Source organism: Podarcis filfolensis (assembly GCF_964270895.1).
Source record: "Podarcis filfolensis genome assembly, chromosome: 14".
In the NCBI taxonomy this organism is placed as follows: Eukaryota; Metazoa; Chordata; class Lepidosauria; order Squamata; family Lacertidae; genus Podarcis; species Podarcis filfolensis.
The window spans coordinates 33567869-33586607 of NC_139616.1; the positions used below are offsets into that span (position 1 = coordinate 33567869).

Genomic DNA, 18739 nt, shown 5'->3' on the forward strand with positions numbered 1-18739 from the left:
TGACAACTTCTCATAGGATGGATCAGTACAATGTCAGTACCTGATGTTGAGATAAGTATGGGAAAACTAATCCAGTAAATTCATTAAACTCAACCCCATGGAAAGCACAAAGTATTTGCAAATAATCACAGTGGGTCTGCATACCACCCCTTTAAGCACAGTGTCTTCAGAAAGACTATCAAACCCCATGTAGTGTAGCAGTGACTACAGCATCTCTGTTACTTACGGAGTGTGTACTATTGAAAAACATGATATTGTTTTGTTTTTTATATGATTTATTATGCTTACGCACCAACAAGATACATAAAAAGAAAATATTTATGTCATTTGTTACAAATTACACCGTTAACCAAAAAGAATAAATTTGTATGACAATAAATCTTCTTGAAATACATTGACTTCCCGTCTTCTCCATACTTCATTTCTAGTTTACTAACTTTTTGCATAAATCTATCTATTCATTTTACAATAAAACATTATTTATCCTGTATCCTTATTTCTTACTTAGTACAACTACAGAGGTTATTCAAAAGCAGCAACCGAATTCAGACTTCCAGTTGTTCTTAAGATATGTTTTAAGAGGTTCTCATTTTACAATAAATACTTGTTTTGACTTATCCTTCATTCTTTCAGATAATTTGGCTAACTCTGCATATTCAGCTAGTTTCTGTAATCATTCTGACCTCGAAGGGGCTTCTCCAATTACTCGCAATTAAAATTCTCATGACAATGGTGGCATATAGAAATATATATTTCACATTCTGAGGAATATCGGGTCCTATAATTCCCAGTAAGAATGCCTCTGGGTTTTTTTGTGAATGCGGCCCCCAACATTTTTTAAAGTTCTAAACAGACATCATCCCCAAAAGGCTTAATTTTATTACATAGCCACCACATATGGAACATTGTACCGGTACAACGAAAAACATGATACTGTTGCTTGATTTTGGGGTTGTATAATTTAAAGTAGTGCTACTGGTTTTAATTTAATTTCATTACATTCGTTTAACATGTGTAAGTTACGTTTGAGTCCATTTTTACAATGAAAGACAACTAAAATAAATAATGAACCCAATTAAGTACAGTACTATCCTGAATGCCCTATTCCAGTCCTCTGGAGGAAAATATTCATTAAAGAAACACGCTTCCTATAAATCAAAGCCTCATCTCCTCTGAGCAAAAGCATCTATACAATACCCACAAGATTATCATACTGTTCCTTCAAATCTTTCTCCAAGAGATGCATTTCACACATTAGCAGATTTTGAATCATCAGATTGAGAAGTTGCAACACTTGGCACACAGATGGTGAAAACTGCGGTGAAGACTGTTAATACTAACAGAAATACTAAGGTGAACCTCAGAACAGCAATCTACAAGAGTGTGTTGACTGAACCCAGAGGCCCAGCACCCAAAGAGTTCATTCTTTATAAGGATCTTTTTTATTTACAGAGTGGGAATACCTCATTAAAATTGTTTAAAGTAAAAGCTTCCAGAAGGTAGAGATAATATGATCAACCAACACTTTGGCAAAATATTCCCAAAGATACAAAAGATGATCCTACTTTTCGGCAGCACCCCAACTTTTATGTAGTCATCCTCACAAGTTGACATTTTCTACAGTCACTTCCTAAAGCAAAATCTCCACTCAAAGTTTCTGTCTACCCGTCTGCACATTCCTCAAGTGCATTTATTGTATTATTCACAAGAACAGGCTTTAATGATCCATCTGTTTATTCTGGCGAAGAACTGGTGAATTCCAAACCAAAACAACATAGAGATCCAGGGCTCCACTTGCCTAGAAGCCAAGCCCTTTGATATTGTTCCTTTGATATTCTTATGCTCTTTGATATTGGCCCTTTGATATTGTTATGCTCAGAATCATATTATTGCTATTACAAAAATGTTCTCGGGCTAAATCCTAGCACTAAAAACAAAAGCTAGTGCTAGGTGTTGCCTTAAGTTAAATTATTTAAGCAACATATTTATGCTTAACTGTATAATGTAATCAAATTTCATTTTGGCAGTTACACTTTCTTGTAAGTAGCAATCTTTTTGCAACCTAGGCATCGTGGACAGACTGCACCATGTTTTTCTAGAAGCTCTTGAGTTCACACATGTGATTTAAGATATAGCTGAGGATTCAAAACATTCAGGATTCAGTTTTGTTTTTACCAGAGCATAATTCATTTAGCATGTTAGTTTCACTTTCTATAAAGCCAAGGGGTTACAACAGTACATAAGATTGCCTAAGACATTTTGTCAAGTAGAGAAAAATTCTGAAATAAAAAATGCAACAAAAAGAAATGCATCAATATTTGGTCTTTAGAAGATATATGCTGCCAAACCTACAACAGATTTGTCTAGCTGCAACCCTCCTGTATTAACAGCCAATTTACTGACAACCACCTGACATCAACCATCTGTGTCTAATGGAGCTGAAGCGCACGTAGGTGCTTGTTCTGTTTACCAGTGCCTTTGTGTTGAATACTGCAAAACACTCTACAGAAGGAAGTCAGGGAACTGTCACTTGAGATACCAAATGTACTTGGAAACTTTCAGTGCAATGACAACTGCTTTTGTCATCCACAACTCCACATGTTAATAGAAAATAGTTCATATGCTCGCCTGCCTCTCTCTCTGAACTGAAGCTTGCAGAGAACTTTAAATGGACTAATTCTGCAGACAAAAGTACTAAATGCCCAAAGCCATTAGCCATAACTCACAAGGGATACAGGAACATATGTCTCTTCCCCCTGGTGCGAGTCAGATAGATCTGGTAAAGATAGATGACGTTAGCAGAATAGACTTAGCCACAGTTTTTAAGACTCTCCTTCCAACTTTGTTTTTCAACAAGATCTGAAGCAAGATGCACAATACACTGGGATTTTCAAAAAGCAAATATTTAGAGAGGCCAGGGATGCCAGACCTGAGTGCAAATGAAGGCGGGGAGAGGAACTGCTAAGTTTCCTGAAGTCACTTGGTTATTTTAATTAAAAAATGAGAGCTGCTCTCAGAGGCATTCAAAATCACCACCAACACTGGCACAGTGTATTTCTACACCAGATACGGAAGAGGCAGCAAGATCTCAAAGGTCCCAGTTTTCAAAGGACCCCTAAATAAGGCAAAAGGTGGAAGCCAATTTGTACTGTAAGGACATAAGAAGAGTCCTGTTGAATCAGACAAACATCCTTCTAGTCCAGCATTCTGTTCTCACAGTAGCCAAGAAGATGGCTATAGGCAGCTCACAAGAAGGATATGACAGCAATAGCACTTTCCTACTTGTAATCTCCTGCTTCTGGTATCCAGAGATGTATTGTCTCTAACAGGGGAGGTATAATACAGCCCTCATGATTGATAGTGATATATAGTGACATGAATCTGTCTAATTCCCTGTTAGTTGGGGGCCTCACTACATTGTGTCAGAACAAATTTCATTGTTTAACAATGCACTGTATGGAGAAGTACTTTATTTTATAGTTCTTGTAAATTCCAAAATTCAGTTTCATTGACTAACCCCAGGTTCTAGTATTATGAAGAAAAAGCTACCTCTATCCATATTCTCCACATCATATATAATGTTATACACTTATGTTCCTTTCCAGCCCTTATTCACCTTTTTTAAAAAAAACTAAGACTTGTAACCTGTAACTATTGCTCATTTGGGAGTTGCTCCAGCCTCTTCATCATTTTGGTTGCTCTTTTTACACTTTTACCAGCTCTACAATATCTTTTGAGGGCCAGCAACCAGAACTGTGAACTGTATTCCAAGGGCAGTTGCACCATAAATAATAAATTATTTCCAGCCCCTTTCCTAACGGCCCCTAAAATGTGATGTGCCTTTTTCACAGCTACCACACACTGGATTAACATTTTCATCAAACTATTCACCATTATCCAATAATTATTTCCTGCTTAGTCATCAGTTCACACCCCATTTCATGTAAATGTGAAGTTACAATTTTTGCCCCAATATACATCATTTTACACCTTGCACTGAACCACATTTGCCTTTTTACTACCCATTCACCCAGTTTGGAGAGATTATTTTGGAGCTCCTAGCAGTCCCTTTTTTGTTTTTACCACTGTAACTTTTACCACAAGTTTACATCGTTAGTAAACTTGACTACCTCACTGCTCACTCCTATCTCCAAATTATTAATGAAAACGTTAAATAAAAGAAGTGGTCCCAATACAAATCCTTGAGAGAACCACTTCTTACCTATATTCATGGTGAAAACATTCCATTTATTCCTACAGTACCTGCCTTTTAATCTTATGACTGCTAAACTTTCCAAATCTAATTTTTTACATTCCTTTCTGATAATTACTACAAATAAATTCAGCACTGGATGACAAAGAAGTTAGAAATATTTTTTTGTGAAGTTGTGAAATTATGGTATCTTATGACAAGAAACCCAATTACAGGTTGATCCTACAGAAAGTTTAACCAAAAGAACAGATATAAACCTTTCATATACTGCAAATCAACACATCATAACTCTGAATACCACACAAATCAGAGGCTTCTGAATATTTTTTTGAGCCTCTAAAGCTATGAAAGACACCAGAGAATTAATGAGAAATATCACTTACCGCCATGACCAGCTCAAATGGGTATTTGTAGACCCTAACAGGAGACTGATATTTTTGCACCATTTTTACTTCACACCTGTAATGAAAGATAACAGAAGCCTATTTTAAAAAAGAAATCTACTCTGAACATCACACAGCAAGCCTAAACATACGCACTTTAGACTCTGCAGTAGAACTGCTATTTTTCCCTTGGTGATCAAAGCCAGGAGACAGAACAGAAGCAGAGGTTCAACTAAGATGGGCCAGATTTCTAATATGGGTGCCCAAGAAAAAGAAGCCGTTTGTATGTGAGTCCCATAATATTATAACCCTTTCCTTTTTATCTTATGTTTGATGTCATCATATCACCACCCTGAGACTAATGCTTTTGATTTTAAAGGCTGTTTAAACCAACCACATTCAAATTTGTGCCCAGCTGTGCTAAAGTCATTTGATTTTTAATAGAAAGGGGTGGGGAGAAAATCCAGATGCAAGCTAGCATAATTTTACAAAATGTTCCATACACAGTTGGGAAAATTACACCATTCTGACAAGTGACTCAAAACCAGCTGGTTACCTTGAAATGAACAAAAAAGCCCTGTGGGATTGACAATATCCATCTCTGCAGTTCAGTTACCCAAACCACTGGAATTCCTCCATCTGCCCCCATCAACAGCTTTTAGCCCGCACACGCATGCCAGTTACAAGAACCCTGAGAAATAATGAATGCACTCTAACAAAAAGCTCATTGAGTTCCATTCTGCAAACACTGTAGGATATGCTGCCTCCATTATTAATACTAAATGCCCAGGAATGCTAGAAGTCCAGAAGGCCTCTAGGTTTAACTTTTCTCACAAATATTCCAGGACTGAAAAGGCAAGCCACCATACAAGCAGTGAAATCAACACTGGGAACAAAGAGCTAATCAAAGAGAGCTTGAGTCAACTGTGGGAAATGAAAGAGTTAAAAACAAATAGGTTCTCTACACCCACCTTCAGGAAGCTCTCCATCTAAAAGCCATTTAATGTTCTTAAGAACTACTTGTACAATTAAGTTCTCTGATAAAGGAGAGGAAAAGAGAACATGGCCATTCATGGCCTTAACAATACCTGGAGTTTGCAAATTGCTTTAATCAGTCCATTAATTTTCAGAACGTCTCAACACTTCAAGTCCACTAAGCAACCATCTGCGAATTGTGAAGTCCTGGATAAGAGTTATCACTGGTACTACACCGATAGGAATATCTAAAAGACAGAGCACATAAAGCCAGTGTTGGTGAGCGCTAACAGGACAGTCAAGCTGCAGAAAGCTTTGCTGATATCATATAACAGACACCCAAGCTACAAAAAGTGCAAGGTACCTTACAACGTAAGGATGTAAGTCCAGTACTTGGAGTGTACAGGGGACATATGAGTAGGTGCTAACAAAGTGAAGGAATATTATCTGCAAAATAAATTTAACTGTAGTCTGCCTTGCACTTGCTGACCTACCACCTAAGAAATTCATGTTACATTCTGCAGGAGGTTCAGCATTGTAAGGAAGCCTTGACCTGCCCTGGGCTATCAAGCAGCTACCAGTAGCTGCTAAAATGATGGGAAAGTATAGGCATAAGCCAGCATTTGCACTTTACTGCACTTTGGGATAATGCAACAAGTAAATTCATACAAGTGTATTTCATAAGATAACTCTACTCTAATCTTTTAATATTTTGCTTGCATTGTACCAAGCAGATTATCACAGATTCCTTGCTTGCTTGCTTTCCTTTCTCTCTCTCTCTCTCTCTCTCTCTCTCTCTCATACACACACATACAGTACCTACCAATGGAGGCAAACTTGCTGAGTAAATTATCCCCTTGTTTTTGTTCACAACAGCATGATCACATTTCCCTTCAGCTTTCTAGGGACAAAACCCCCAATTTACCATCTGCCCAGGTAAGAAGAGGCTCCTGCCTCCATTGGATAAGAATGAAATGTATTACTCAGGCCTTGTGCTTGGTAACACTGTTCTAGGGAAGGGGATCCTATTTCCCGGTGGCAACTGCAGACCTGGTCAGGCAACAACAAGAACAAGAGAGATGACTTTTTATGCTATTGTTCCCCCAGCACCCCTAACTACCTCTGTAACAAAGAGCTTCAAAAGCCAGGAACTACTGATGCCATCTGCTAATGAGGACTACAAGATTCAAGGCACATGAATTTTTTTAGAATTAAAATCTGCTATATATTTTGGAACACGATTTAGCTGTTTGCATGTCCATTTGTTTGCTCTCTATACATTTGGATGCTTCTTGAGATACCATTCCCAAACTCAGCCTAAGAATTTCCAAAGGGGGGCAGGTGTTCATCACTGTCTTGATGATTGTCACCATTTTGAATCAATATAGTGAACTGAAGCATGACTTTGGCATGACCTATTTTTTGGCATACGTTTGGCCACCTCTCGAGATACCATCACCAAACTCAGCATGAGAGGTTCCGAAGAGGGGCAGAAAATATCATTGCTGTTTGGACACTGGGCACCAAACATCAGTTTGACAGTACATTGCCTGTTTTTTGACGTAGGCCCAGTCACACCTTGAGATATCATTGCCAAACCTGGCATGAAGGATCCTCAGGTGGGGGTCTATGTTGATGTTTGGATGTCATTTTCAATCAAGCTGGTGGACCAAAAGGTGACTTTGGCATGGCTTTGCCCATGGTTTGAAAAAAAATTGGCCACCTCATGAAATATTGTTGCCCAACTTAGTACAAGGGTTCACAAGCTGGGGGCAGCAGTCTTCAACAAGGTTTGGATGCTGGGCATCATTTTGGGCATCAATATGGTAGACCGAAACATGACTGAAATTACTTTGCCCATTTTTTTGGCTTAGGTTCAACTGTCGCTCAAGATATTGTTGCCAAATGCAGCATGAGGGCTCCAGAGCTGATGGTGGAACTCTTCATAGTGGTTTGAATGCATGGTGCCATTTTGAATCAAGATGCCATTTTGAATCACCTGATTTTTGGTGTTAGTCAAATCAAACTGATTTCTGTGGAATAGCCTTCCACAGGCAAGAACCTTTCATAGACAAAAGCATATTTCATGTGTCCAAACCCCTAAAAGTTTAAGTACCCATTCAAAAATCCAGAGACTCTGCATCACCATCTGTGTCTTGTTTCTCTAATGTGCTTCTTAAAACAGCAAATTGAGTTTGCAGCCCTTAGCTAACAGGGTTGTATTGGAAAAGCAATTCATTGAACAACTGTATGTGTGAAAGTCTGTGTGAGAATATATTTTTATTAATTTAATGAAAAACTAATAATACAATAACAAGGAACAAAAATGCCCATCCTTCCTAAGTTTAACTTTACAGCTATGTCATCATCTTTTCCTTAAGTAGACATGGAACTACTGGCCTGCCATCTCCTCAGTTAGCTGCATCCGACTTTAAATTGACCATTTTCCTTTGCCAGTCCTAAACCACCCTTAATGAATTTGTTTTGGTACTGTATTCTGAGAAATTATGGGGTTCCCTGTAAGCTTAGGAGGGGCTTGTCATTGAGAAGTACTTCCCTGCTTACTACCAATCTTCCCATGCAATGTGCAGGTAGATTCTAGGGCCTAGGCCATGCTATGAAAACTACAGTTCACAGAAACTGCAGATAAGAAAGTATAGCTGCAGCTGTGATATATATTCCACACTGCAGATTGAAGGCTCACCATTACAGAGTACTCCTACTCATAAAAATGCCTGCACACTAAAGCTAGGTGGTAAGGACTGGGAGAAGGGTTCTAACCAAGCATTCTCCCTAGGATGCTAGCTTCCTATATGCAGAGAATGTTTGGGGGGTTTTTTGCCTGAAGAAGCATTCAATCTTATGAGCCCCCCCCTTGATTCTGAAGTGATATAATTCACATGGCTTTACAGCAAACTCCCAGAATCCTCTGCAGAGATTCCTCAGTAAATAAGTCAATACGGAAAGTATTCCCTCAAAGTATAATGTATGTAACTCCCTATTGGAGCCTTGTTCAAAAGAGACTGTGCTTACCAATTATGTCTGGATACACAAGAGGCATTATGTTACCCTGTGATTTTGAGTCTACAAGGCAGAAACATTGAATATTGCTTTTAAAAATACCTAGAGATTGGTTGGTGACCTAAGAACACTAAAAAGGAGGAACAGGTAATTGCCACATAAGCCATTTACTTCGTGACAAGAAGTCACTTAAGATTGTCAGTCACTTGTCACCATCTTTAAAGTTTTACTTCCAGTTCTGCTTCCCTAAGGCTCATGACTAAGTTTTCTTCCATCTTTACACATCTAAAAGCACAGCAATTCTTTCCCACCCACACTCTCCTTTTTTCAAGTCCTAGCCCCTATAGTTATATAAGCTTTTTATTATTATTTAAGAAGTCTTGCCTACATGGCAGCAGCAAGTGGAAATCCCACTACTGAATATACCCATTTGGCCTCACCACTGGGAGCTCACATGGAAACAAGGCCTTGGCATTTATATCAGCATGAAAGTTGTTAAGCCTACTCAACACAAATGACATTGATCCTACCCAGCAGGAGTTCTTAATCAATGCAGCCAAGACAGCAGAACTATGTATCCACTTCTGAACTAATCCAGTTGTTACGTTTGAAAAAAGTTTATGTTTTCTCATCACTTTTTCTCATAAATGACTGAATTCCTATGACTAGAAAACAGCACCAGCAGAGTCTTGCGTACCTTTTTCAGATTGAGGGTCGCATTCCCTCAAGGGCAGCTTTCCAGGCCACATGCCAGTGGTGGGCGGGACCAGAAGCAAAAGTGGGCAGAGCAATGGATGGGACTCTAACCTTGTACAAAAGGGTATATTTCAACCACCACAAACTCTGGGTTTTCTATGCACTCCAACACACACATATATTTTTGTTCCCCATCCAAGCAAGCAAAATACATAATTACAGTTTCAGAACACTTTCCAGCCAGGGAAACAGTCAGAGGGCATTGAGCAGGGTCAGTGGGAGCTGTGTGCTGGGCAGAAGGGGTGTGGCCTAGGAAGGGGGCTTGGTCTAGGCAAAGTTCCAAGGGCCAGGCAGGGAGGCATCCAGGTCCCAGGTTCCCCAGACATACCTTAAAGGCTAGATGAAATAAAATCAAATGTATGACATGCAGAAATAGGTCAACTAATCTGGAGTACCAGCTGTGCTGCCTGAAGCAAACATATATTACATCCAGAATACCAACCACAGACCCACTTCCAAAATGACACAAAAATATGCTTCATCTCCTGTCTACCCCTCTCCCAGATAGCAAAGACAGAGCATACCCAGGCTAGGGGTGATCCAGCCTATCACAGCTCCTTTTGGCAAGCCAAGACAGCAGGCAGGGACCCACAAGAATAGTTAACCTATTGCTTCACTGCACTCCCATGGTGCAATGCTATAGCAACTACCTCTCTCCTCAGGCCAGTAAGCAGACTCTCTCTCTACCTACTGACCTGAGGAAACAAGCCTGGAAACCTAAAGACAGAAAGTGAGTTGCAACAGCAGCAAGCGGAGATAGATAGTCATAAGGCAAATGCAGCAGGTAACTCCCTAAATTAATGTATTACTGTTGTTATCACCAGCAGCAGCAGCAGCAGCACCACCAGCAGCAAAGCTATTCTAAATTATCTCTCTGTATGCTGCATAATGCAGGGGTGGAAACCCTACAACCCAGTTGCTTAATTTCATCTAGTTCACTGGATACACAGGTCACACTGTTGTCTGCCAGCCCAATCCACTTTCAAAGCTCTACTAAGGCAGGAGGCTGTCCAATACTGGGCAGCCTCCTGCCCAAGGAGGAATGCCTTTGAAAACATGGATGGACAGCCAATAGCTGACAATAGGGCCCTGTTGACATCATTCTGTGGATCAATATTCCCCCAATAGAAAAATGGTTTTCTACTCCAGTATAAAGGTTTGTCTTCCTTGAAAGAGAAGAGTAAATCTTCTCGATGGGAAGACTGCTTCAGTGTGTATGTTTACTCTGTAGCAGCAGCAGCTATTTAAAGCAAGCAAGTTTGAGAGCTGAATCCTTAACCTGGATTAGCTGTATCTTTAACCTGATATGCCAGACCCATCATTTAACTGCACAGTAATTTTTCCCTTGGTACGTAGCAATAATGTCAGAAACAAACTCAATGTACTTTCCAGGCTTAACTTATCCTGTAAAATATCCTACTGATTCAGGAAGAAGAAGTAAATTACACAACTGGCTATGACTGTATGGCAGCTTCTGTAGTCTCAGCAGTACATGGTGGGGGCAAACCTCTGTTGGATACTCTAGAAAGCTGTTGGCAGACACTGAAGGCAATATAAAGCTAGATGGACCAATGGACTTACTTGGTATAAAGCAGCTTCATATGTTGATTTAGGCCATGGGTAGGCAAACTAAGGCCCGGGGACCAGATCCGGCCCAATCGCCTTCTCAATCCGGCATGTGGACGGTCCTGGAATCAGCGTGTTTTTACATGAGTAGAATGTTTCCTTTTATTTAAAATGCATCTCTGGGTTATTTGTGGGGCCTGCCTGGTGTTTTTACATGAGAAGAATATGTGCTTTTATTTAAAATGCATCTCTGGGTTATTTGTGGGGTACAGGAATTCGTTCATTTTTTATTTAAAAAAATATATATTAAAAATATGAGGGACAGTGGACCGGCCCTCTGCTGAAAAAGTCTGCTGACCCCTGATTCAGGCTGTACTTGGGGAGCAGTGTTTGAACAAGGCACAGATTTTGAGAAATTACTGCCACTACAACACATACAACAATGAAAGAGGTACATGTGAATGAGAGTGTCGAGTCTGCTTTTCAGTTAGGCATCAGCAGCCTACTGCAGAGGGATAACAATTCTGATTAAATAAACACAGGCAACAGTGATGTGGTACATAAAGGAATCCATCATATGTATATGCACATTTATAATTCAAAGAACTGAGGACAGTAAGTGAGCCCATAGGTAAAGATGACTATTTTTTGGACCTTTCTGTGTTACACAGAAAAATATATATGATCTGGAAGAAATGAAAATGGATATATATATGTAATACTTGCTCATTAAGCTTAAACTTTATTTGCTAACTCAAATACATAGCAAGGCTTACATATATTTTTAGCATTCAAAATAGTGCCTTTCATATTGTTTTTATTCAAACAGTTATAAGTATACCTAAGATTAGAGGTGGAGCTGCAAGCTGCTGCACCTTAAAAAATGTTATGCCAATTAACAGGAAAAAGCTGTTAAAGCAAACTATCATACAAACAAAAGGTTGCACTACTTTGGCTAAAGTACTTGTAAACTCAACAGCATTGTGTATAAAATGATGAATCTCTTCTGTATCTAGTAAAATGCTCATTAATGTATGTCCCTATTATGTTGTTAGCATCTGTCTGTCTCGAGAGACAATAGAGTGCACCTCCGGGTGGTAGTAGGAGTCAAATCACTGTGTTAGCAGCATTGAAATGACCTCCCTGGAGTGCAAGCTTGGGCAGTGTGTATGGAGGTCTTGAGCTGCCCAAACAACAAGACCCCACACTCAGCCTTGCTGATGTGGTCAAAATGTAAATAGAGCAGCACATTTGGCACCAGCTTGGCTGCAGGAGTTGCCAGAAGGAGACGTACAAGGTATCACCCAACCACCCTAGGGACTCGACCCAAGATTTGTGTATGGTTTACCCCTTAGCCTTTTCTTGTCCCAAAGATATCCCACAAGGCAGTGGAGGTTCTCCTAGATGGGCTAACCAGGTTAACAAGCCCCATCTGCTCCTCATTTCCCTCTACAGCATGTGCAGAAACTGTCTTCTTGATCATTGGACCCACAATTAGCCTCATCCGCTCAATCTGCCAGAGCCGGTCTTCGCATGCAGAACTCCCTAACTCACCAAGGGGTTGAGACCCATCAGCTATCCTCACCTGGTATAGATGGTCAGTTGAAGCTATTCCCAAGATATGGCTGCTGTTGCAGGGTAGGGCTCAAAGGTGGACAAACTACTCCAGTAGGAGCACAACTGGTGCCCCACCAGAGGTGCTGCCCCTCCCCAACATCCCATACATGTCCTCATTATGTAATCAACAGATAGCATAAGGACTAAGTGTGCATTTGACTATTGAGCAAAACTTCATAACCATACTAGACTCTTAGACATGCTTCATGAAACAGTTGTGCATGCTCCCAACAGTGTAGATTACTGCCACCGCCATTGTGCTCTGAAAGCTTTCTAGAACTTTCCAAGTGATCACTGTTGGAAACAGAATGGAGGGCAAGATGGACCTTTGATCAAATCCAGAAAGCTTCACTATCAACAAAACTAACTGTCCTGAACCAGTATACTATATATACTAGAAAGAAGACCATGTTTTAAGTTTCTTTCTAATCAACAACTTACAATTTTATACCTGAATTTTGAGATATGTTTATTTATTAGAACATTTTTACTCTGCATCAGTAAGAGACAACCAGTTTAAGAATTAGGGGGACTGAGAAGGGAACCTAGGGATTCAAATAGTGTTTATTAAATGTTCAGTTCATCTTTCTAGCAACCCCGTGAAGTTAAGTTGCTTGGGAAGAGCATGTATTAAGAGGAAGAAGGGCTAAGTGCTTAACTTCTATAAAAAGAGATGCAAGAGTTCAAACTTGACAGTATCAAATCTAGAAGCCCTTTCCAACTCCATTTAATGTTTCTAAAGTTCAAGGAACTCAGTAGTTACCAAGCAGAAAATAATATACACTGCATACCTTCCCCCCACCCACAGAGAAAGAACTGAGATTGAACAGAAATTGCCTATATAACATATATTTAGTGCGTACTGCAAGGAGCAGCATCAAGGATGAGGCTTGCTTATTTGTTATTGTTAGGGGCACCAAGCTATTGACAAGTATTTTTAGCCCTGAGAAGAGCCTGTGTGTTTGTGTGAGAGAGAGACACACCATTCAAAACCAGCCACCTGTCAAATTCTTTTAACTATTAAAAATATTAATAACATTACCACACAACTGCCACTGAACAATTTAACTGGAGATGCTGGGGATTCAACCTGGAACCTTCTACAGGCAAAGCAGGTGCTCTACCACTGAGACCTACCCCATAGGAGAAGTAGAAAGAGAAGAGTGACGGTTTGTGGGTGGGTGAGAGCACATGTATTTGTGCAAGAGGCATCATTCAAAGCCAGCCAACTGTCAAATTCCTTGTTCCACTAAGAATCTGACAGGTGGCCAGCTTTGAATGGTGCCTCAAAACACACACAAAACCTCTTTTCATAGGGAGATGGGGAAGGGCTTATTGCAGCTGAGTGGCAGAACACCTTCCTTGCATGCAGAAGATCCTGGGGCTCAATCCCCAACATCTCCAGGAAGGGCTGGAAGAAAGCCCTGCCTGAAACCTTGGGAAGCTGCTGCCAGTCCATGTAGACAATATAGAGCTAGATGGACCAATGAGTCTTGAGTCAATATCAGGCAGATTCCTGTGTTCATCAGGAGCACCCATAGCTGAGCGGCAAAGCAATTGCTTTGCATGCAGAAAGCCCCTGGTTCAACAGCTAGCATCTGCAGGTAGAGCTGGGAATGTCCCCTGCCTGAAATCCCCAGAGAACTGCTGCCAGTCAGTGTAGATAGTACTAGAACTACTTGGCCCAATAGTTTAACAGAGTATAAGGCACCTTCCCAGTGCTTTTCTCTGGGGACACGCAGGGGTACACATACCTCTAAACATTTTGTGAACCTTTGTACTTTTGTCCATTTACTGTATTTATTTTTCCCAATTTGAACTATAAAATGGTGATTTTCTTGGGTCAAAATGAGAGTACCCCTAAACATTTTTTTAGGAAAAAAAGCACTGCACTTTCCTATGGTTCTCTGATTGGGAAAGGGAGGAGATTATTTATTGCATATATTAGTAGCCTCATAGAAGATTCGCTACAGGGGCAACCTGCAGTTTTACAAACTAGTAACTGCTAAGGTGGAGTGAAGCTCCCAATGGTTCTTCCTCATCCTTCTGAAGCCTTTTGAGGTTGCATACACACCATAATTTTAAAGCACACCCCTGCTTTTAAGGAATCCTGGGGGGGGGGTTTACCCCATTTGGTAAAGGTAAAGGGACCCCTGACCATTAGGTCCAGTCGTGGCCGGCTCTGGGGTTGTGGCTACAATTCCCGGCAAACTATAGTTTTTGTCACACTGTGTGTGTGTGTGTGTGTGTGTGTGTAAACGGGCTTTAAATGTGCTCTCAAAATGTATTGGGCCCCATTGGTGGCTGGGGTGAAGGGATAATGGGGGGGGGGGGTGAGTTGAGATAAGAGAAAATGCCCGTCTTCTGTAGTTGGGATTGTATTTCTATTCGGGATTATTTCTTGCATATTTCGAATATTTCAACCCCCCTCTTCCGCCCTAAAAGCGAGGGGGAAGGAGGTGTCGCTAAGGGGGGGGGGTAGAGGTGGCCCTGTCAAAATCGGGGGGCAGCGCCCTCAGCTTGTTAAGGTGGTGGTGGGGAGCACCCTAGGCCTGTCAAAATGGGAGGGGTCGGCAGCACACAAGGCTTGGTTGTTGTTGTTTTTTTAAAAGGGGGGGTGGCAGCACCCTCAACCAGAGCCATGGGAGGAAAAGGAAAGAGACCCGGCCTCCCGGTTCCCACCCCCCTCTCAGAGGATACTCACCATCATTCACACCAAGGAGAAGCCGAAAGAAAAGCCCGCAAGCAGACCCAGACCCAGCGCTTCTGCCCGCGCCGCCGCCGCCATCCTCCTGGTCCTGCCCAGAAGGGTAGGAAGGTGCAGTTTACCTCAGCGCGACGGTTCCCCTCAAATGAAGGAGAAGCCGGGAGAGGATCGAGGGGGGGAGAGGGTGAAGGGGAGGGGGTAAGGCGGCGAAAAGGCCGGCCGGCGCGCCTCAGCCAATCAAGAGCCCGCCAAGCTCGCACGCGCTGCGGGCTCCCGCGCCCCTGCGATTTCTTGAACAACTGACTCCCCTTCGCCGCCGCGGCTCAGCGCCACGCCCACTGCGCGCGGCCGGGCCACGCCCACCTACGAGAGGAGAAGAACAAGGAGCGAAGGCGGCTTGGCGGACTCCGCCCACCGGCTGCCAATCTTCCGAGAAAGCCCGCCCCTTCTCTGTCCAGGGGAAGGTGGTAGGTTAGAATTAGATCGAGCAGCCGTAGCGCTGCGTGTGATAAGAAATAAATATAACGATCGGAAGGTTCGCAATCCAGAGCGAGCTTGCTTGGGAAGGGGCACAGCTCAGTAGGAGGATGTACTTATTTATTTTCTTGCGTTTGTGACCCACATTTTTCTCCCAAGGACCTCAACGTGGGCATACATGGCTCATATGCCAACTTGCATAAAATATTCAAGAAGGTGGGGGCGGGGAGGCAGGTGAGTCATGACCCACACAATCGATTACACGAAACGGCACACGCACAACACTTGAATGGCAATGTCTATCAACTTGGGGTGACCCCCTCAAATATTTTATTGAGGGGCCAAAGGGCCCTATGCTCATTTAATCCCCATAACAATACTGTGTGGTAGGTGAGGCTGAAAGGGTGCGATCGGCTCAACATCACCCAGTGAGGTTCATGACCAAGTGGGGATTTGAACCCTGGTCTGTCAGGTCCTCCTCATACCCCCAAACCACCACACCCAGCTGGCTATCTAGTACAGCAACTCCTTTTTTCAGGCGGAAGGCCCTGGGTTCAGTTCTAGACATCTACAGTAAGGGTTAAGAGAGACTTCCTGTCTGAAATCCTAGAGCTGGTGTTTAAATGTCTTTGCTGAATTATGAAAAAGCTATCAGTGGTTGTGGGATGGTGGTTTTCTGGACAATCATCTGCACTCCTGCTTCTCAGAAGAGGTCCTTTCTAAAAATGTGAACCATACTGTTTAGGAATTTCCAGAGGGGTAGCCATGTAAAGCTTTGTTGCAACAAAGACAACTCCTTAATAACAACATATCTTGTGGCACATTGAAGATAAGCTCTCTAAAGTTTATTATGACATAGGCTTTCATGGGCTACAGTCATTTCCACCAAAGCTTATGCTGTAATAAATGTGTCTGTCTTTGGCCTGGTTTATCCACAACACTAACCTCAAGTGGACCCACAAACAATCAAACAGACTATGGCTTTTCTTCTACTTTCAAGCAGTTCTTAACTCATGATTTTGTAGTTGGTGAGCATCTGGGGTAGGGTGGCCAAACAAACCATGGTTAGGGGGTTGGGTTCACACATAATGCCAAGAAATAAATAGAAAAGCTATGGTTTGTAAACCAACAGCAAACCATGATTTCAGATAGTGGTTTGTTGACTATAAACAAAACACAATTCACCTGTGGGGCAAGGTTTGGATGATCAAACAAATGATGGTGGCTTTCAAAAACAAAGACGAAATAACTCACCCACAGTTTAATAAGCCATGGTGTGGCATTGTGTGTGAACCAGGCCATTCATGTGCCACAATACTTGTTTTTATGTACTGGGAAGGAAGTTCGATTGAATGCATAGTAGCATGGCTTCTCATTGTATACAACTCTATTTCTTTTGTCTGCAAATAAATGTTGCAGGTTTTTGAAACCCCGGTTAAAAACAGACAAACCCTGCAGAACCTGCAAGGGGCAACAATGGATCAAATGAAAGGAGTGTGCACACAATGGAAAATGATGCTTCTGTCCTTCTTAAATACTGTTGACTGTCTCCAGCCTAGGAGGGAGAAGGACAAGCTGGTGTGTAAACACTACAGGTAATTGAGACTCTTTTATATATACAACCTTAATCCCAGTCTAGTTCTACCTCCACTGTGAGAGGAATCATGCCTCTGAATACCAGTCACTGGGAATCACAGGTGGGCAGATTGCCCTTGAATGTATGTCAAGCTTGCAGGCTTCCCACAGGTGTCTAGTTGGCCACTGTGATAACAGGATGCTGGACTAGATGGGCCATTGACCTGACTCAACAGGTTGGTCTTATGTTTGCAGATGTAATAAGGGGACTTAGATCAGTGAATGCTCCTTCCTCATGAAAGAGAAAGAGCACCCAAGGGGAGGAGGATATGAAGTAGGGCTGATGGGGAGTGTGGCTCAAGAGTCTGTGTGGCCTAGGGACACATGAAACAGCGTTGCACCCCCATTGATCGAGCCATGAACTGTTGGTGTATGTTTTAGTGGCAAAAGTGCACCAGAAAAGATTTGATATATTCAAATGCAGAAACCACCAGAGTTTGAAGTCTACAATTTTGAATATTCACAACCACTTATATTTAAGAAAATGTCACAAAGCTATATCTAGCATCTTCACTGTACAGCTTTCACCATCAGTTGAAGATGCACCTCTTTACCTGGCTTGAACAGCTAAGGTATTTTGATTTGTGGGACCCACATCTTTTGCTAAATTCATCTTATTCTGTTCCATTTTGATTTTTTCACACATTTTTTTTTAAAAATTGCAATGAGTTTATCTGTTTCTGTAACTACATACTGTAATGTTGTAAGCTGCTCAGGGATTGTGTGGGGAAGGAATCTTACAAATAAGCTATTAAAATACAAATATAATATCAAGGTCTTACAAACTGGGCCATTTGAAACTCCTGCCCCAGGCTTTCTTGCATTTTTCTTGAGACTCTCAGCCAACTAACAGCACACCCATTTGCAAATTCAGCAATCTCAAAAGCTGTATCGTCATTTTATTTGCCAGAACTGTGTTCTCACATTATAGCTCTACCATATTATTTGCTAATCACATAAAAACCACTGCCTAATTTTTATTCTCTCCCCCCTCTCCCAAGCCTGCCCCTGCAATATTTATTCTTTTTACAATGAATTGCTGTTGAGATGGGCCAGGTGGGAAGTCTTCCTCAGTCATAATACAGTATTTGATGCTCCGTGTTGCTTTCAGTATTTTGTACATCGTCTTGTTTCAGGGACATCTACCATACAACCATCTGGTTGTCTTCTCCTTAATCAAGGGACACAGTTCATATAAGTCTTTACAATCGACAAGAGATTCATCCAAAGATAGCTATGCAGACCTAATACAAATGACTACAACACCCTACAGCCTGAAAAATGTACTTTAGTTTTTCATAAGAAATGCAAACGGCCTCTGGGTAGCCCCTCAGCAGCAGGCTGCTGCTCTTGTTGCTATAGGCTACTGGTTCTTCAGCCCTCTGCCTG

The 18739-nt window shown here is 41.6% G+C and overlaps 1 protein-coding gene across 2 annotated transcripts in view; it reads right to left on the reverse strand.

Moving 5' to 3' along the window:
* SEC14L5 (SEC14 like lipid binding 5) overlaps nucleotides 1–15542 on the reverse strand; it is a 38454-nt gene extending 22912 nt beyond the window's left edge. Inside the window, exons 1-3 of one of the 2 annotated variants that reach the window (XM_083584629.1) lie at nucleotides 15236–15521; nucleotides 5685–5819; nucleotides 4597–4672 (exon numbers count right to left, since the gene is read on the reverse strand). In XM_083584629.1, the coding sequence (XP_083440755.1) occupies nucleotides 4597–4659 (63 nt within the window). In that variant the 5' untranslated portion in view covers nucleotides 4660–4672; nucleotides 5685–5819; nucleotides 15236–15521. Of the gene's footprint in view, nucleotides 1–4596; nucleotides 4673–5684; nucleotides 5820–15235 lie in introns of both variants that reach the window. The other variant, XM_083584630.1, reaches the window with a different exon arrangement.
* Nucleotides 15543–18739: the final 3197 nt, after the last annotated feature.